The 21,192-nt window shown below is 35.0% G+C and overlaps 1 protein-coding gene across 1 annotated transcript; it reads right to left on the bottom strand.

The window, feature by feature from the left end:
- Nucleotides 1–258: 258 nt before the first annotated feature.
- Nucleotides 259–20,988, bottom strand: LOC129001997 (peroxisomal biogenesis factor 19-like). The gene is made up of 7 exons (XM_054429476.1): nt 20,800–20,988; nt 18,587–18,696; nt 15,492–15,656; nt 13,801–13,949; nt 10,819–10,995; nt 7,862–8,038; nt 259–652 (listed from the first exon to the last, which is right to left on the bottom strand). Exons 2-7 carry the CDS (start codon nt 18,669–18,671, stop codon nt 530–532), a joined length of 876 nt encoding a protein of 291 aa, XP_054285451.1. The 5' UTR covers nt 18,672–18,696; nt 20,800–20,988; the 3' UTR covers nt 259–529.
- Nucleotides 20,989–21,192: the final 204 nt, after the last annotated feature.

The following is a 21,192-nucleotide window of genomic DNA, read 5'->3' as shown; positions in this document are numbered from 1 at the left end:
TCCATTAAATTTAAATATGTGAAGGATATGTGATTTGAAGCACTCTTAAAATTAAATTAGGTAACAGTGGTTCAGATTGTTAAAAATTTTAATATACTAGTGTAAAAGTATTATTTTCTTTACTTTACTTAAATACTTTCTTATTAAATGGCGACCATACAAAGTAGGTATTTTAAGCCAAGTATGAATGGAGATGAGTGTAGGATGAGTGGCACGTTATGCATACAGTGAAAAAGGTGGTAATAATTAAATCCTTGCAACAATCAAAAACAAATATTTATTTTTTGTTATCACACTTTGGTAAGAAATGTTGTACAAAATGCTTATAAAAATCCACATTTCGTCTTGCTGTTCGTTCTTAACATATTGGCAAATCTCAAAGAATTGCACAAAAGAGCACATGCTAAATAGCCATAAACTTTGTCTAGCAAGTTTGAGCTTGAAAATACTATAAATCAATACAGTTAAATTATATTGTTTTGGTTTTTAGTGAAAATAAGTTGTAGACTAGGCTAGATGCTCATGTAAGCTACATGAGGCAGCATTGTTGAGGATCCAGTCCTGGAGGTAAACTAGGTAGGTTTGTCTCATCTAGAGGACTGTCGCTATCTCCCTGTATGAGCTCCATGGGTGGCTGCCCTAAGCCCTGCATCTGTACATAAAATTTGAGTTAAGTAAACAAACAAATTGCAATTGGGCACTAGAGCTGTTTGATATGTAATTACATAGCGGGTCGAAAATACCAATAACCATTGTCAATTTGCTCATGTCAAGCAAGCTCTGTTAGTGAAGTGATGAAGGATTTGTCTGGTAGACAACAAGTCACCAAGCTGACAAGTTTGTGAGTTATTCTAATTGATCCTGGCTAGTGAAACAGCTGATCTTCATATCAGCAAGTTGAAATGGTGGTGGAGTATATGGTTTGGTCACCAAACTTAGCCTATAATGGAAAACCAGTTTAAAAAGACTATGCCGAAGCCTTCAAACAGCTTTCAGGAAAAAAAGTTCTGACAGCTAATTTGCTCTCCTCTTGGATGTGTTACAGATTTAGTCCCAACCGAAATTTCATTAAAATAATTGTTCAATTTCGTCAAGAGACAGGAGCAGTTTCAGATATTATTACCTACAAACAATCATCGGCAAGAAGACTATTTAATGGACTAAACTACGAACATTTTGTTCTCACCTTGAAACGCCTCTTGTCCAATGAAGACCCAACAAACATTTCATTGTCCGATACCCAACAATACTCAATCGATTCACACAAAGAAATTTCTCCACCCACAAAACAGACACACCACCATCATCCCAGTGCAGCTCCACAACACATAGAGTTGCCCCCGGACATCAGCAGTACAGCGAGGTGGTTCGCGGAATACAGTCATAGTGGTGAAAGTGATCAAGAAAGTGCAATCCAAAAGCAGAGTAAAGGGTCGGATTTTTACCCCTGGAATTTCAGCCCGAATTTTTACCCCCCAGAATTTTACCCCCTGGTATGTCCGTTTATTGTGGTTAAGACAAGCTACTTAATAATAAAATGTTTACTATTAAATTAAAACTAAAAGAATAAAATTAATCATTATCACTTATTTTTATATCTAGCCATATGGTAAAATTCCGGGCCGTATATTTTGAGCTGACCTCATGAAGGGGGTACAAGTCCGGGGGTAAAATTAAAGCCCGCACACTCTAGGTTTTTATAATTTAGTGTGTTCTGAATCAACTGTGAAAATATATGTTTAATTTTAATTGCACCTTTAATCCATCAAACTGATGTTGTGCAACTAAAAATTTTGCAGCCTTGGTTTGTGACGTCAGTTTTGCCCAGGGGGATAGAAACCCGCTACCCAAATATACTATGCAAGTTTTGAATAATTAAAGAAAAATGTCTTAGACAGTTTTATTATTAACTCTTATATTAAAATTCTATGTTTATCTGAACATTGGCTTTCATATGATGGAGTTAATCAAAGCTATCCAGAAAATTTCTATTGAGCTAGTAGTGCCTTGTGTAGGTCTGAGCATATCAGAGGAGGTACCACTATATTTGTACATAATAAATTTCAATCTAGGATTTGTGATGTTAATATGTTTTGTAAAGAATTAACTTTTGAAGCTTCTGCAGTCTTTAAAGATGATTTTTAAACACCATTGTAATTTCTGTATACCACTCCCCTAATGGAAATACCCAAGCATTTTTAATCATCATTGAACAACTATTACACTATTTTTCTAAATGGTGCAGTTATAATATTGTCTTGGATGGTGATTTTAATGACGAATTCAATATCCAAAATAAAACTAAGACTGTGATGCAATTTATAAATCTTTTTAACAATATAACTTTTACTATTCAAATGACAAACCAACATGAGCAAACAAGTGTCAGGACAATGTTTTTGTCTGTAAAAAACATGCCATTATGTCCTTTGTAAATACTTTTTATTTTCATACTCTTATAATGCTCAGAGTATGGAAAATAAAAAGTATGCAAAGGACATAATGGCCAGTTTTTTTACAGACAAACAAATTTTACAGATAGGCTGATTAAAGGGGTGGTAGGAAGGGCTGATTTTAAAATTAAATAATGAGAATTTAGAAACTAAATTTCAATCAATATTTAACATCATAAATAATAATAATCTAAATTATTTTATTTAAAGTACCGGCACTTGTAAAATACCCCCGCCGCAGCAAACCTGCAAATTAAACGAATTTGCAGATTAAGCGAATTTCCATTTGCCTGATTTGATAATTTCAATAGCGTTAAGTTTAACAAGTAGCCTACCTAGGTTTGCTGCTACATGGAGGGTAATAAAGTGAGTTTTTTTAGTAAAACATTAATAGTTTAGTATAAAAGAAATAGATTTGCCAAGTTTGATCATAATCCTACTAATATTATAAATGAGAAAGTTTGGATGTATGGATGGATGTATGGATGTACGTTTGTGACAAGTGAACGCGAAAAATACTGGTCGGATTGCGCTGAAATTTGGCATGATGATAGCTCACATTCCCGATTAACATATAGGCATATTCTTATTTCAAAAATCCTTTCGGGCTCCGCCCCAGTGGCTCTGGAGTTTCCCATGTTAACCTTATGAGAAATGGAATTATTGAATCTTAACAGCTGTTTCAATTAAACAAGTTGGTTCTGTTCTATGATGTTCAATAGCATTAAAGTTACAAGGATTACAAACAGGGTGCAGCACTATTATTTCTTTTACATTTATGACAACAGCTAATTTTCAACCAAAAGGTGAGTGAGCGTAGCGAACGAACTTCAACCTGGAGGCGAGTTAGCGTAGCGAACGAGCTAACCTGAAGGCAAGTGAGCGCAGCGAACGAGCTCCAACCTAAAGGTGAGTGAGCGTAGCGAACGAGCTCCAACCTAAAGGTGAGAGAGCGTAGCGAACAAACTTCAACCAGGACGTGATTGAGCCATGCGAACGAGATAATCTTGAAAATTAAGAAGTTAAACGGGGCAAAGCCCGCAGGTTACAGCTAGTATATACATAAACAAGCAAACTACAACAGTTTACTTATTCTCCATAAGAATAACGTGGGAATTTTAAATTACATTTTTTTGCATTTCATCTGTAACCAATAACCATACAAAAACACGGCATTCTCTAAATATCGGCAGTACATTTTAGCGAATTTCCCATATAGGGAATAAGCTATTTTTATATTATGCATCCAATACTGTTGCCTGTTCCTTCTAAAGTCAAATGGTTGTATTAGTTAATGCGGCATGTTTGGCATCACACTTTCTAGTACAACTTCAACACTGAGCTCTTTATTTCCTTCCCACCACCTGTTAGGAACGTGGCAGTAAAACTTGTGATTGAATTATTGAGATGCAAGACCCACCTAACCTCACTCCCCAGAACGTGTGATGGCATGCATAAAACCGACCTCAGAGTGGGCATTGCTTTAATTAAATCAGTCATATTTTGCCATTGTGTACTGTAGGGCCAAGACTACATGACAGGCCAATTCGATCCCAACTGATGTAACACAATTGACTTAATTTTTCACTCTCATTCGCCTTGGACTTGGAGACAGCTATAAAAGTCTTGCACGGCCACTTGAGTGGCTCGTGACCACGACTGCTCAGTCGCTACTTCTAGCAGTGACAGGGGCGGCTAGAGGTATCGACAAGTGTGGCGAGGTCGCGCGTCCGACCATATGATTTCGATTTGTATACAGACTTGTATGTAGTTTCTCAGTGTGAATGATGTAGTTGTCAAGTGAAGAAGATGAACTATTACTTCTACTTTTACTCAAGCATCGTAAACGTAGGTTAAACAAAAGTATTGGAGTCCATCCGTTACTAAAAGAAAGACCTTCGAAAGGAGTTTCGCACTATTTCAGAGAGGATGACAAGAAGTTTATTTTTAATTTTTCAGATGTCAAAAAGTTCTTTTCATGAACTTTTAGAAAAAGAAAAAATAAATGGTGACTTGTCCGAATTCTACAAGAATGTGAACAATTTTATTTCAGCTAAGGAGAAGCTAGCACTGACCTTAAAGTAAATATAATAGTTTTTACATTAATATACCCATTATTATCTATATAAATAAAATAATAATATAATATGTAAGGGTTCATAAAATTCGTCAATATTTATAATAAAACTAAACCCTTACTAGCCGAATCACCTCGCCAATTCGCCGAAGTTCAAAAATGTAAACAAAACAAATTAGCAGATGACACAAGTTCAGCAACAGCTGATCTTGTGATTCACCGCCATACCACCGGGCCGCGCATCAGTCGCCCGCGCCTGCGCAGGAACCCCAGCCACAGCGCTGGATGTGCGCGGCGCTCGGAGAGACAGTGAGTCGGGGTCGGCGAGAGTCGACAGTCAGCAGGAAGCAGGAGCAGTGGCCTGAGCAATTAGGCAGAAGACGGACGCCCGATCCTACACTCTCGCTCACGCCAAGTAAGTGGACGACATTCGCCATTCGCCGTTGTTAATATCCTAGGGCGCCTAGGATAACTCGACCTCACTCGCTATCGTTTATTTCCTGTTAATTAATTACGCTATTTAAGTCAAACGTCCGCGGGAAGTTTCGTCTTAAATTTAATAGAATTATTAACAGAGATCGATTTATTTAAACCGGTGAATATCTTTATCGTTTTACTATAACATAGAGTGTTATCTGTTTTGTTAAAATAACTCTGTAAATATATAACGATCAGCTTTGATTTGTGGAATATTTGAACTTGGTTCAATAAATAATTTATAGACCGTGAGTTCAAAGAAGTAACGGTCAGAACGAGATCCGCCCGGTTGTAATTACTTTCTGTTTTAATTGTGTTGTTTTATTTGTATTGTTTAAATCTATTCAAGTTCGATCGGTTTCGGTCACGCAAGGCGGCTTTTTCATATTCGTGTGTTTTTGTTTGTTTTGTTTATCGCGTAGGTCCGTGAGAACACGGTGTTACTTAAATATAATGTGTGGTGTTTAGTGTGTAGTCAATGTTGTTCGTAATTACTGTAGCAGCACTTCAGCTGTGAGATATTTTATCTATTGGAATAAGAGTTAATTAATAGTGGATTTATTAGAGTGATTTCAATACTTTGTTGGCTTCTTTAATAACTAACACGCTTTAATTTGTTTGTACATATTGCAGAACTGTACTAACCATTGTAGCTATTCATTATCTTTTATACTAGAACCAGTGCACAGTAGTTATGTTCTATGTTGTTGCTTAGCCGCTATTAACTGTTAATGTTCTAGGTAGTTGCTTTACTATTCTTTACTATATTTAACACTTCATTATTAATTATTCATTTAGCCTTCCACTAATTATTGATGTGTTGAACCATATGCATTTAAATATTCTAACTTATGATACGACACCGCTACTAACACACTAACCTTAGAAATTGCTTCAAATCTTAGCATAACGCTTAACCTTTGCTTAACCTTTGACTATTAACGCTTAACTAAGGCTTTGGGGATTCGTATTGGCTTTGGGAATTTTAATTCGCCGTGACGTTAGACAGTAAAGCCCCAACTTCTCTTTCCATTCTTTACCATTTCCTTGATTCCTGGACTGTTGCTAATTGAGTGATCTGTGTATCGTATGTGCAGCTAACTGCTTTGGTTAGCTGTAGTTTGCTAAGTAGCTTTTCTTCTTTCTCTATTACTTCGGGCACACCGGAAATAAGTTAGTAATAAGTTAGCTTTAACCTATTCCGGAAAACCCGGAAATAAGTTATTTATAAGTTAGCTTTAATTACTTCGGGCACACCGGAAATAAGTTAGTTATAAGTTAGCTTTAACCTATTCCGGAAAACCCGGAAATAAGTTAGTTATTAGCTAGATTTAATCTATTCCGGAAAACCCGGAAATAAGTTATTTATAAGTTAGCTTTAATTACTTCGGGCACACCGGAAATAAGTTATTTATAAGTTAGACCTAAGCTATCCCGGAAAATCTGGGAATAAGTTAGTTTTTAGTTAGGCTTAATCTATTTGAAATAAGTCTTTGTGTGCTCAACCTGTCTGTGTGTGTGTGTGTGTCTCGTATCTTACTCTTCCTGTTAACGATCCTTCTCCACCCTACTCTGTATGTTCGTTTGCACCTTTTCATATTCCTACTCTCTCACGGGGCTTTGAACTAGGCCACTCGCCCGAAACGCATTGTATTTTTTTTAAACAATCAAGACGCATCTAAACTAATTCTGCTCGGTCCGTGGCGCATGGACGTAGGGTAGTAAATTAAATAAATAATTGACACTCCACCGAGGAGGTTGTGAACAGAGTCGCGCACGAAGCTATAACTTCGAAACAAAATCTCGCCGTCCCTCTTTTATTCACTCGTTTCCTGGCGATGATGAGGCACGAATAAAGCCAAGAGGCATAACATTCCCGCCTGAGCCAGGAAAACGACGTTAGGAGACAAAAGCGGGAAACTCGACCAAAATTGACCCCCGGAATAACCCAGCTCGGCTAGGCTATCAGGGACGCGTAACTCCCCGACCCGACAAATTAACGAAACACACCCGGAAGCGGGTTACAAATATAATAAATATAATCCAATTTTAACACAAAAATCGTGACTGAGATGAGGCCCACGACTGTGGCTGCGTGTAATATGAGAACATGGCCCGCTGATGGCAGACAGTTGATCGGGCTTGCCACCAGTGGCGAGGGTGCGCGACTCGAGTGGCCAATCCCGGCTGAAGTTCCCGTGCCTTGCCACTGCTCATGTCACTTAAAATGCTCCATATGATAACATGACCCGCTAAAAGTGGCCTTTCGGCAGTGGGGGTGGTGAGGCACTTGAGTGGCCACGCATATTAAGGCACTAAGTGAAGTCCTATAATTCACAGTTGCCAACAGCTTTCCAGTTGAATAAACCCAACTTTCCTTCCAAAGATACTTAGAATAATACCTAGATTTAAAAGCGGAAAATATTATATAAAAGCAGAAAAAGTTTAAATGAACGTTTTTAAGAAGCTGGCTGGCGATTGATGTGTTATTTTAATTGCTCCACTATCTAGCTAAAATCTCCTTTGATCATTTACTTTTAAATCTTAGAAACAAGAAAGTTCCATCTTAATCTACAAATAAATTCAACTAATTAATTATTTGGTTAGGTACATTTATGTGAAATTTTAAATTATATAACAATTTAGATATTGTTACAGATAAAAAATAAAACAAATACCAAATAATTTGCATTCCAATTCAACTACAAAAAAAGATATTTTTTGAAAACCAGTTTATTACAATACAAAATTTACAAATCCACGTAAGCATACATAGATTTAACAAATCCCTGTGGTACTTATAATTTTGAATTTCCATCATCCATGGTAACGTTTCCTACATGGTGAACAGTACCTGTTGCAGCAGTCCCATGATTCTCTGAAACCTCTGTTTCTTCACTTCCGCACTGTCTTCCTCAGATTCCGCCTCAAACTCCTCCACCACTTTCTTCATCAGTTCCAGCTGCTTTGTGTAATTATCAAACTGTGCCTGTGTCAATGACTCCTTGTTGGCTTCTAGCCAGGCAGGATACTGCAAAAGAGTTACGGTACAAGTTAAATGAATAACTACCGTAGTAAGCCTCGATGAGTAGCTGCAAGACATCCAAACATCGCATAGTAACACAAGACGTAAAAACATGTTTAAGAATTAGAGAGTAGGTAAGGAACCAATGAGTTTAAGAGTAGACAACACATCTATATAAACCAGCTGTAGCAAATTTTAATTCAAATCCTACATAGTTTCTAACACAGTGTGCTAGGCTACTTGAAAATAATATACATCTATATATATAATACGTGAAGCCGTTTTTTGTTAACGCAACTCCTCCCTTATTTGTGGACCAATTTCAACGTTTGAGGTGTCAAAAGATTCGTCTCAATATGTAGTTTTGCAATAAGGTTTTAGAATTCTAAAATTCCTGCTCTTAAGAGCGTGAGGCCCACTCAAAGGTCGGGTTTTCCCCATAAGAAATACATAGAACAAATTTAAAACAAAAAAACAGCTGTTTATAAGAAGCTGTAGCTTTTTGGGAGTAGGCCTAAATATTGATGTTTGTAATATTTAGTAGGTTAAGACCGAGTTAAACAGTTCAAATCAGTTTTGTTGGAAGAACAGAAAATGCCTCAAGTTCAAAGAAGAAATATTGAACACGGTAGTAGGACACAATTAAAAATAATGAGGAGAGTAGAAAAAGAGAGACCTGGTCTAACAGATACCCATCCAGATACACATTCACTTTGCGAGATGAATAATATTTGCCAGTTCTGCTATGTAAGCCTCGATGAGTAGCTGCAAGACATCCAAACATCGCATAGTAACACAAGACGTAAAAACATGTTTAAGAATTAGAGAGTAGGTAAGGAACCAATGAGTTTAAGAGTAGACAACACATCTATATAAACCAGCTGTAGCAAATTTTAATTCAAATCCTACATAGTTTCTAACACAGTGTGCTAGGCTACTTGAAAATAATATACATTATATCTATACTATAACAAAATTTGCACACAATGATTTCAAAATAGCTTTAATGATTTCCTCTAAGTTGTTAGAAATATCTTAGTTTCAGTTCAGGCTAAAAATAAATATCCATGCTAGCCTCTATTCTGAGAAAATTTGTTTGTAGTTAAAAACTTTAAATGAAATTTAATTTCATTGTGGTGTGAACAGCCTCCGGATTGTGAATAATAACTAGTGATAGTGGTTTAAATACCTTATTCTTGCAATCCAAATGTTGTCTTCACATATAGTTTCGACCTGCTAGGAGGTCATCATCAGGTGTGTACAAGGATGATATTACTTCATATGAAGGTCGTCAGTAACAGTTTTTTACACTTACACAAACACGACGAATAAACACATAGCGCGCACACATATATGGCCGATAAAATATGACATTGAACTCGACAAGCAGACCCCTGTTGAAAATGCGGAAGTTTATCGGCCATATATGTGTGCGCGCTATGTGTTTATTCGTCGTGTGCTTGTGTAAGTGTAAAAAACTGTTACTGACGACCTTCATATGAAGTAATATCATCCTTGTACACACCTGATGATGACCTCCTAGCAGGTCGAAACTAGTTGTGAATACAACATTTGGGTTTTAAGAATAAGCTATTGTTAACATATGTTTTATTTACATTTTATTTCTAACATGTGTTCAAATTATTCTTTTGTTTACTTGTTAAATTGTTTATGTTTACTTACAGATTGTGATTTAATAAAAACTTACTTTATATTTTCTTATACAAAATGTGAACTTTTATTAGTAAAATTAGTGGAATCAACAATGGCAACGAGGATGGGTACACTGCCAAATAAAATCCAAAGGCTTGTAATGCAACTCAGGCAATCCCCGAATTCAACTGGTACATCAGCATACCACTTAATGTTTGGCAGGAGTGTACGAACAAACCTCGCAATAATTGTTCCAACATTAGAACCGAACAAATTTCAGAACAAGGGACTCCAAGTCGGTATAAAAAGGAATTTCAAAGTTGGAGATAAGGTTCTAGCGCGGGTATATGTCAATGGATCATCCAAGTGGTACTCAGGCTATATAACTGAAAAGCAAGGACATGTAATGTACGTAGTTCAGCTGGAAGATGGGCGAATAACTAGAAGACATGTTGATCAGCTGATTCTTCGCAGAGTGCCTCAGCACAGTAAATAGAGGAGGAGGTGTTAACATATGTTTTATTTACATTTTATTTCTAACATGTGTTCAAATTATTCTTTTGTTTACTTGTTAAATTGTTTATGTTTACTTACAGATTGTGATTTAATAAAAACTTACTTTATATTTTCTTATACAAAATGTGAACTTTTATTAGTAAAATTAGTGGAATCAACAGCTATTTAAACCACTATCACTGGAAATTTTAATATTCTTTACATTTGTCTTATAGATAGCTAGGTAGCCAGTAGACAGTTTTACAAAGATATGAATATTAAAGTGCGACATATGCTAATAGTAAATCATCCACGGTACGGTATCAAATTACGTAATGCAGTACAAAAGAAAGGGACCAATGAATACCATAATCAACATTGGTTATTTAATACACTTGGAGTATTTTACTAATCAGTGGGATAATTACGACTGTTAAAAAACCTAAAGCATTTTACAGCAAAAGATTATACACAAATGTTGAACTAAAAGTCTTAAGGAAAAGCCAGGGATGTTTTGTAGTTTTCGACTATGCGCCTCTGGAATGGGCATGTTGTTTGACAAACCCACGGATTTTCACAATTTACATTTCCTAATAATAAATTACTGGATTATAATTAAGTTAAACACAATCTCTTACCCTGTCAACAAAGTCTTTGATGGAAGGATAGAGGACATCTTTAGATAGGAACTGTTGCATGATGTTCTGCAGGAAGGGTGGAATGTCCTCTACACTACCATCCTGGCCCAGCGCTTCACTGTTCAACCCCATGTCTTGAAACAGGCTCGCCATCTGCTCTGGGTCACCAAACTGGTTCTATAAAACAACAGTAGCAATCATTAGGAGAAATTATAACTATACTAAAGCAATGAACTAATCGTAACACTGGAACACTTTGGAAACAAGAATATTGAGTAACCTGCAAGAAATGTATCGACTAATTTTGTTTGATAAAATCCCTATTTTAAAAAAAAGAATCTAAATTCCAAGTATAAAAAATATATACTTTCCCTGAACCCTTGGCTAAAATCAGCAAAGCAAGATATTATATTACAACACTTTGAACCTTCTTGCACAACAATGTCATGTACCATCCACTTACTTTTTACTATTTGATCCCTCCCATTATCACACAGTGTTTAGTGAGTTTATTGTTAACAGCTAACTGTTAAATTTAGATAAGTGTCAGATTATTGTGACTGTAATTTTATTATTGATCGTAATTGAAATTATTGTACAGTACATCCAAAAGAAACGTAACATTGTTTTCTCTTTCTACCACCAACACAAAAACCTCAAATCATCTTGTGAACCACCCCTTGTTACCGATTAGGAGTATAAGTAAAAAACAGGTTAAGATTTTGTTATTCAGGAATCAAAAGTTAAATTTTTTTTACTAGCCTAAATCTTGAGACAAGCCAATACTATATAAAAAAAAACTTCTATATTACAGAATTATGAAATATGTCTCTTTTACATCTAGGATCAAAATGCTGCTAGATATGATCAGTAGGCCTAACTATAATGTCTATTTTTAGTTTGCAACAATATTTTTAAATTCATACCGTTCGGACTAAGTACATTAGCCGTTCCTTAGTCATATTGTTCCCCATGTTAAAATCTAACAATGACTAAAGCACACGCTCCATATCAAAACCCATTAGATTTAAAGTAGGTTATTTAGGATAACGCCCGTAGATAATTTAAGATATCAAAATTATGAGATCATTTCAGATTGTGTGTCAGACATTATTGTTTTCTTTGACCAGTCTTAATTAGTTATTGGAAAAATAATGTTATCAATACATGCATTGCTCAACTAAATCAATTACAGTGTTGGGAATTCAATCATTGTTAATTAGGTGGGTGACTTAGAAATATAAACAGAAGAATATTCCTGTTAATTATATATTAGAAATTAACTATATTGATGAGTTTTTAAATTCTGAAATAGTTATTTGAATATGCTGTCATCCTACATAGCTTTAAATAGAAAATAGTATTAGCTTTGAAGCCTGACACTTGTTTAGACTAATTTGACGAGATCTATTGTAAACAATGTATTTACTTAATGGTCAATAAATTTCTTATTCTTATTCTTATTCTTATAATCAGTTCACAAAATTTAGGTGGTTTTAGGGGAAAAATCTATACCCTCCACTTGATACTTCCTTTAAAACAATAGCTCAACAACTGGGGTTTATATAGTTAACTTAATATTTTAAAAATGTGACCAAAATCATGTTACATTTTAACAAAAATTGAATTAAAATGGTTTGTTTTAATAAATACGATCTAATGAAGATTTCAAAATGTTTTACATCTAAAAGATTGAATTAGAGGTATCTAACAGATGCTAGAAAAATATTTCCAGAATAAATTTTGTGAAAAAAGGATTAAAGGATTTAAACAATTTATAAAGAGAAGTCTTATCAACTTGGTAAAAAATTAAATTGTAAAAACAAACAGATGTGTCAGAAGGTTTAGTTATATAGGCTTAGTAGGTCTAATTTGTTTACTAATTTTATTTATGCTAACAGACTAAAGGTTATAAAGAAGATTTTGATGAATTACATTGAGCAAAGACTGCTCCAGACTATACAGTAAACTAATGATATTCTCCGAGCAAAGCTCGGTCCCTATGTATTAATAATAAACCATTCAATTGATTGAGAATGGGTTTTTTCCAATGTAGTTCCACTCATTTGCTGGTAAGAATAGAATATTTTATCACTAGGGCTTAAAGTGACTATTCTCGACCCGAGTATTACGATTGAGGCAAAGCCCAGGTCGGAAAATGAGCGAGGGTTGAAAAGACACGTTTTGCCCGTGTGATGAACTATATTTTTTGTCATATTGCATCATTAACTGCCAAACTAAGCTAGAAAACTAAAATACTTTCATGTAAAGATAACCTCTCAAACGACTTCCAGCTTGTTTTCAATTCTGCTAATGTAAATAAGCAGCTGTTTAGTAAGTGATTCAATCATTTTGTCTGTTACGATTGTGTTATTGTGCATTATACCATCGATAAATCGAACTAATGACAAAAATGCAACAATAAGCTTACCTAATAAATCAATCGATAAATATTTTGATCCATGCGATTGCTAAAATTGAAATTTACAACTGTTTACAATAGCTGGTTTTTACTCTATAGGGAGTAAAAATGCTATTTTAGACCAGCAGTGCATGGATAAAAAACGGCTGCTTTTGCTGCAGTATGACAAAAAATATATTTGTCAAACTCCGTACTCCCAAAACATTGATATTTATTTAGAAATAATATATATTAAACCCCATGACATAAATAATGATGGGTTCATAATTAGTTTTGAAGTTTGCAAGATGTGTGATAATTACATCACAAAAAATTGTATTTATGAATTGTATAAATAGTAGGTGAGATGTCTCAGTTTCAGTTTTATTTTCTCATACATACTCGATACGCCGTTTCTTATGTAGGCTAAATCCTAACTATCCATTTAAACAAACCTTCTTGTAGTAATAACTTCAACCTGTTGCTTGTTTTGTATAATCCTAATGTTGGCCTAAATAAAATGTACACCTTCAACATTACCGTACCAGACATTAGTTCACAAACAGTTCACCACTACTCACCCTTGATAATTCACTGTTGTCTTGAAGGCTTTTCAGAGTTTCTGATACTATGTCTGCAAAGTTGCTGGATGAGTCACCTTCAATCGCTTTAACTGCCGCCTCGGCGATTTTTGAAAAATCTTGGAAAAAGTCGTTCTCAGTTGGACCACCTGGTGACATAATACAAATGCGTTAACTAATTTCCTTTAATGTATTGCAATGATGTGTAATATAGAAAAACCAATCATAGGCCAATGTCTGTTCTTAAATTTATATAGCTATATTTATTTATTTCATGATAATTTTGCTGGTGGATGGATAATTTTTGATACAGATGTAAGAGGAACCTCTGATTGGTTTTTCTTATGTGTCTACATTATTAAACTCTGTTCAAAAAATTACATGGTTGTAGGGGAAGGGAAAGCAATTCCATCCCCTCCTCCATCTACAAATATATGAAACAGCAGCTGGTTAGCTGTTAATAAGCTCAAACCATCAATCAGCTGTAACATGCATTAAAAAAGGGGGGATCCACAAAACCGTCTCAAACCGACTAAATTTTGTGAACGGACTATACGGTAGTCATTTATTCATCTTATAATTGCATGAAAGTCCTACAGAGGTGACATAATACTAACAATATTATGATTGTGTTTGAGGAATTATTGCAGACATTTTCCAACACGATTAGTAAAAAAGTGTTTTCTTGACGTTTTGGGGTTTGGAATCTGATCCCATTTTTTACTATTAATGATGGAAAAATGTTCACAATAATCCCTCAAACTCCATAAATCCACCTTCTCCAAAAAAAAAACATAAAACAAAGAAAAAAAGAATATTATTATAGTATAGACAAATTAACCAAATTCACTAAAAGGAGGAACTGTAAATAAAAAGATAAATCTATCCTGAACAATCTTACAAGATCATAGATATTACGGCCTAAAAATATCAGACCCTTCCAAACCTGCAATATATAAAAAACTTAGCCTGATTTTTTAAATTCTAAATTTTATCTAATCTCATAAATTCTTTATACAATTAAAAAATACTACCAGAGTACCCGTCTTTCATACGGGGTGGGCGTATAAGTATTAAAATGCTTATTGTAGTTATACTTGTGCTCTGTGTTTGCACAGTTTGAGAACATTAAGTCAGCTCGTGTCGGTCAAATAAATCGGTCCAGTAGTTTTTGTGTGATGGAACTTGAGAGTTATACATAAACATCCATACTTTCACATTCATAATATTATTATACTAGCTGCTGTAGGCCTACCCGTGATTTATTTATTAAGTCTAACTTGAGGTTAATTTAGGTTATGCTTGTTTTGTATACTAATAGTTATGAATTAAAGATCTGTCAATGAATAAGAGTCCATTTCCTTTCTCCTACATGCAATATGTTTGTATTTTTTTAGAACAAAAATAAAGGACAAATTGTGGACACTGGTGCAAACAACCTCTCTTTTGCAACTATGAAAAGACTTTCTGGTCTGACCGAACATGGTATCTCAGTGGTAGCAGCTTGGGTTGATAGGCCAGACACTGCTGGTTCAAGACCATTAGCTTGAACTATGTTATTACTTTTTTCACCACTGGCCTGTCAATATGACTTATAATATAACAATACTTAACTGACTTTACGTCACAGCACAGACCTAAAGTAGTCTGTAATGGACAGTTGAGGTTTTTTTGGAACAACTGACGCTTACCTTCTCCAAACATCTCCTTCATGCTCGGGTCGGCCTGCATTGCTTCTTTCAACATGTTGGCCCACATACTTTCCGTTTCTGCTTCCTGGGACACCGCAGTTTCTTCTGGCTTGACTGCGGGCGTAGATGTTTCCAGAGATACTTTAGAAAAGTCATCAAGGGCACCTAAAACCAGGCAAGTAGTCCTTTACACATGATAAGCTTACAGATAAATTTAGTCTTGAGATATTCTACAGACAAGTTCTGCAGTTCACAATTAAGTTTTATTATTGATAATAGTCATCATAATTAACAAAACTGTGTAATGAATCCATTGTGGTTGCATAAAACTATAGCTGAAATGTGATGTCATAAGTTGTGTGGACATATTCAGTTTTAAATTAAAAACAAGACTCAAACTACCAACACTGACTAAATGTTTTATAGGTCACTGTTTAAATTACTACAACATGAAATACAACACTGGAGGAAGGTAAGTTGTCTTTTTATGACTCACCAGCAATGACTGACAACATTCTCTTTGGTGGGTATGGGAGTGTTTCTGAAGGTCGAAATCCCAAAAGGTCTAATTAGACCATCCATATATAACGGTAAAACGTAGAGATATTTTCCGTTTCATAAAAAAATCCAAAAATATGCATGTTGAAGATGCTAATGAAAAGTCATTTCGTGATTGGTTTCGATAACTTGGTAATGGAAACATAACCATTCGCAAAATAGTTAGTAATCAGGCTTCGATTAGGCCCTTTTTTTATAGAATATGTAAAGTCAATCGCACCTTTAGGAGGAATATTTTACACCAGGCTAATAATAGCTTTTTAATGTTGATCAGAAACAAATCTAGGGTTAAGTTTGGTCAATATGATTCCTTTATTTTACACTAATTTTTCTAACCCTTTACAAAAGGAGTATAAACTTAGAAATAATAACTGGGTCAGGGTGCTAATTTAGCGGTTTGACCAACAGCTAAGCTTATCTCAACACACCTTCATTTGCCTTCTCATACTTGACGAAGACAATTTCTAATATTTCAATCTGGGAAGTCTTTTCATCACTAGGCCTAACCAAAAGACCAAAGCTACCTTAGTAAGCCAATTTTTTTATTCACAAACATGTTTGCTGCCTTTAGCAGGGTTAAACCTCTGGAGTCATTGCAATTATTTATTTAAAATAACATCAAGCAACAAAAGCAAACAACAAATTGTTTTTTGAACAAAATATATGTTGTACTAGGATATATATCCTGACACATAGATAATTGGATTATAAAGTTTGTTTGAATATTAGAATAATTTGATTTACATTTGAGCTTTTTAGGGACTTGTGTCCCTACAAGCCACTAGTTCTTGTTTATTATTAGTTTTTATAATTTAAATGGTAAACGACCTTCAGACATAAGACAAAACAGTTAATAGATAGTTCCGATGTAACTCGCTTGAAGTATATTTTATTTGTTAATGATTTGACGTAAATTCAATATTTCGGTATGTTTTTTGGAAGCCTAAATAATATCTTGATAAAAAACTTCTTAACAGACTCTACTGCATCACTATCAATGAAACCCCACACTTGCGCATAAGAAATAATTGATAGTATGACTGAGTTGAAACACAACTGCTTGGCACCGAGTGGGAATTGATTGCCATTTATGAGATTTTGCCACAGTAAATCAATAGCTAACTTCTAAACTTTCTATTTCTCTTTGAAATGTTTTCCCATCATAATAAAGGAGTTAAAATATCATATATTCATTCACAACTTCAATACGCTTCCCCTGTACCATCAAAGATCGAAAGACCCAAGTTGCACCATTTACAAAAAAACCATAACTGTAGATTTTATTTAGATTTACCTACAGGGAGATTCCAGCGTACAAAAAATTATCTAATCGATGGATCATATGCGTTTTGCGTTTTGTGTTGTTTGGTTGGAATACTGGTGTACGCACAAAGTAAGGCTTTCTATATAAAGCAGGAAACCCACTAGTCCGACGCTCTCCGACACGACACCTTCCGTCAAGTCTCCGTCACCTTCCGACGCCTTCCGAAATTTTAAGGCATTAACCCATTGGTCCGACGGGCACCGACAGTAGGCCTCCGACGAGAAATACACCACCACTCCAACAGTGCCAGTTGCGATGGAACATGTGATCACATACTGTTCACAAACAGTTTAGGGAGACAAGTCGAGCAAATAATAAAAAAATCCACAACATTTATGACGATCTCTGTTAGTATGAGAGATTACAATGGTCAAGGACCTTCCTAGACCAACCTTTGATAATTCCTGTTACAATTACTTTACTACAGGGAAATTAGCAAAAGTACAATACAAAACATAAACAATAATACCCCTGCCGCAAAAAACCTGCCGACTAAGCAAATTTATATTTGTCTGAATTGATTTTCAATTAAATGTATTTAATTAACATAAGGTTTTATGAGTGCCTAGGCATGCTGCTACAGGGAGGGTAAACAAGTGTGGTTTTTAGTAAAATATTAATAACTTAGAATAAAATAAATAAATTTACCAAGTTTGATCAAAATATATCCATAAGAAAGCAAACTACATTATTTTACAATATTCTCCAAAGAATTTTTAACATTTTGATTTTTGGAATTTTGTCCGTAACCAATAATTGTACAAAATCATGACACACTTGTGATCACACACAAAGCTAGACATTGACTAAAATCAAGGCCTAGTGCACGCAGAGTGGAGAAATGACGGATCCGACATCCGACAAGAATGCCCCAGAGAGCAATGTTGTCGTGACGTGTCGGATCGGAAGGTGTCGTGTCTGACTAGTGGGTTACTGTCCATTTAAAATCATGCAAAGTAATTTTGTCAGAAGGTGTCGGAGCCTTGACGGAAGGTGACGTGTGGGAGAGTGTCGGACCAGTGGGTTTCCTGCTTAATATGTGCAAGGATCGAAGCCCACTTTGTCAGGTGACTGTAGGAAAAAGGTTATTGCATCTTTTGTGATTTTCCCTAATATCATATATAAATACACTTTTCTTGTGACTGTTGTCATCATGATGGTTTTAGAAAGCATAATAATTTATTTTAAAAGCTAAATCAGCTACATTACTTACTATCCAGCAAGGAGTCCATGTCTTCTTCTGGCTGTTGAACCTCTGCGGCTAATGCTTGATTTTCACTGTCATTACTCTCTGCCATGATACAAGGTTAAAGATCTTAGTGCCTGTAAATATATGGTTTATTTTATATATATAGATATTTCTTACTTAATAAAAGTTGCTGCTGTAGGACTTCTAGTGAACTCAGTGATTTGAGTAGGCTTTTCAAACGTTAAGATATTTTTTCAGCCATATGTCAAGCAACTGGCAGTTAGAACCTCATTAAAGATTTTACGATTAAAAATTAATCAGATGATTACAATTTTTACTGATTAAACATACGATAAACAATATACTCTATGTGTAATCCTGATCCACAAGAAGTTTAGAAGCCAACCAGTATTCCATATTGTATACAGGGTGACAAAAAGTCTGGAAACGGCTTAATATCTTTTTAACTAAATCTGTTAGAAAATTCAAACCTTTCACATCATCAACTTACATGTATGAAAACTACTTTTTGCAAGCATTACCAATTGTTGGCCTCCACCAGGAGACGACCCATGAAGAGTAGGTACATAATCTTTAATGTAAGCATAGGTTGATATGCACATCATTTTAAAGGGCTGGTCAAGTGCAGTTCATTGCAGGAAACCGCATCTCAAAAGGTTCACCCGTTAGTTGTGCGTGCATTATTTACAAAATAAACTACACTTAAGTTAGGTTATATATTTTTTCTTAAGTAGGTAAGAGGATAGAAAAGTCACAAATAAACCGAAAACACGGTAAAGTCAAACAGTGAAATAAATTTTAGTCGTAGGCAAGTAAGAGTCAATACAAATTATGATTTTAATATACCTTTAGTAACATTTTGATACTTTTACCAAATATAGCCTATCGTAAGTTTATTACAGTTTACATAACTTATTGCCAAAAATGTAAGACATACCGGTATAAGCAAACCATTTCATTACATAACAGGATGTGCACAATAAGCAAAAAAACTTAAGTTAAGTTATGCAATATTTTTTGGATTAAGTTAGCTTAAATAAAAAATAACTTGTTCTTGGTGCTTAGTGTATATTGTTCCCATCGCTGAACACTGGAGCGGAAATGCTGAGATTCCTTGAAAGCGGGTTAAACCAAACTGCTCACAAAACAAGCTCTTTAAATATGTCTAGAGAGAAATTGAGAAATTTTGTGTTTTGAGGGTCAAAAATGAGAAAAACAATTTTTTACCCCATAAAACCCCGTTCCCTTGGTCTGATTCGCAAATTCATTCATGTTTATCCTGCCTTCCACCTTTAATCCAAATTTCATCAAAACCGGACAAAAATTACCGTACTTAGCCTAAGTTATCGTGTTCATGGGCGTAAAGCTTATATATAATATAGGCCGACATATAAAAAAACTCTAACGAATGGTGTTTTTGGCCTCTGGGGACATCAAAGTGAAAAAGTAAATCGGTCTCGAGCCTAGGTCTTACCGTGCCACCTACAGGAATAGCCACTTCCCTATAGGGAAATTTGCTAAAACACTAAGTATAATAGGTAGGGCCTACACAAGTTATATACAATTAAGCAACAATGGCAGGTGTATTAATTACAAATACAAGAGGCACGTAAAATTTCTTGCCAGGAGTACAAAGATTGACTGAGTAAACACTGGCGTAGCGTTAACTTGACTCTCGCTTTTTGTCAAGAGCACAAATTCCTGTCAGCAGCGTATTGAAAAGCCGAATAGCAGGCAATGGGTAGAAGAGTTTACAGTGAGACTGAGTCGGCAGCGGGGCAGGTCAAGATCACATGCTCTATACTACCCGTAATCATGCAGCATGCTTCTTGTCATGATGGATGACTCATTTTCTTTCAGGTGGGCTAGGATGTTAAGCACATAGGCCTATTGGCTATGTATGGTCAGGATACCAAGCTCCTTGAAAATTGGCCGACAATGGTCAGTTGTACTCAACGATGTTATAATTTGTACAACTAGGCCATATACAATATGAAAATAAAAATGTTGCTTAGTGGCACCTGAATCTAACACACAGATGTGCTAGGTTTATATTATTTTAGCATTAGGCCTAAGTTAGGCTAGTTCTCTTTAAAGAATAGGCCTAATATTGCTTAGTTTAGTCCTACAACAATGATTATAATTATCTACTAATCTAGAAAAAAAACACTTAAGACTAGGCCTAATAACAGAAGGTACTAACTTAAGTTACTCACTTTTGGTAAAAGTTAGATATTAAATTTCTCTAATTTATCATCCCTTTTATCATAGAGGAAGCGACTTTTTTTTAAATTGTAATATTGGTTAATTAATTGCACAACTTTGTATTTGTTATTCACAATTAAAACCGTGAGTCATCCACAGAAATTCCTAAGCCTAACCCCTAACAAAAACATACAATTTTTAAGAAAGAAGAGTTGACAATAATCCAAAGCATAACATATGATGAAAGACAGTTGACGTAAAAAATAACAACAGCCTTACCATTGACTATATAACACCACCAACACTAGTGTTATTTAGCCATTGCTTTTACTTGGAACATGTACTTTGGAAGTGTGGACTATTGATTATACATCTCTCAAGGGTATTTCTAGCATGGTATTAGA

This window comes from Macrosteles quadrilineatus, unplaced genomic scaffold (assembly GCF_028750875.1).
Source record: "Macrosteles quadrilineatus isolate MER2022 unplaced genomic scaffold, UCM_ALF_1.0 Scaffold_9__3_contigs__length_116548681, whole genome shotgun sequence".
In the NCBI taxonomy this organism is placed as follows: domain Eukaryota; kingdom Metazoa; phylum Arthropoda; class Insecta; order Hemiptera; family Cicadellidae; genus Macrosteles; species Macrosteles quadrilineatus.
This window is presented reverse-complemented; position numbering and strand designations above follow the sequence as displayed.

What these genes read in the sequence shown, in the direction of transcription:
- LOC129001997 (XM_054429476.1), bottom strand. Translation starts at nt 18,671, where the DNA reads ATGGCAGAGAGTAATGACAGTGAAAATCAAGCATTAGCCGCAGAGGTT. An exon ending in CATGGACTCCTTGCTGGATA is followed by an intron (nt 15,657 to 18,586) that starts GTAAGTAATGTA and finishes GCCTGGTTTTAG; the next exon opens with GTGCCCTTGATGACTTTTCT. An exon ending in ACAACAGTGAATTATCAAGG is followed by an intron (nt 10,996 to 13,800) that starts GTGAGTAGTGGT and finishes GTTGTTTTATAG; the next exon opens with AACCAGTTTGGTGACCCAGA.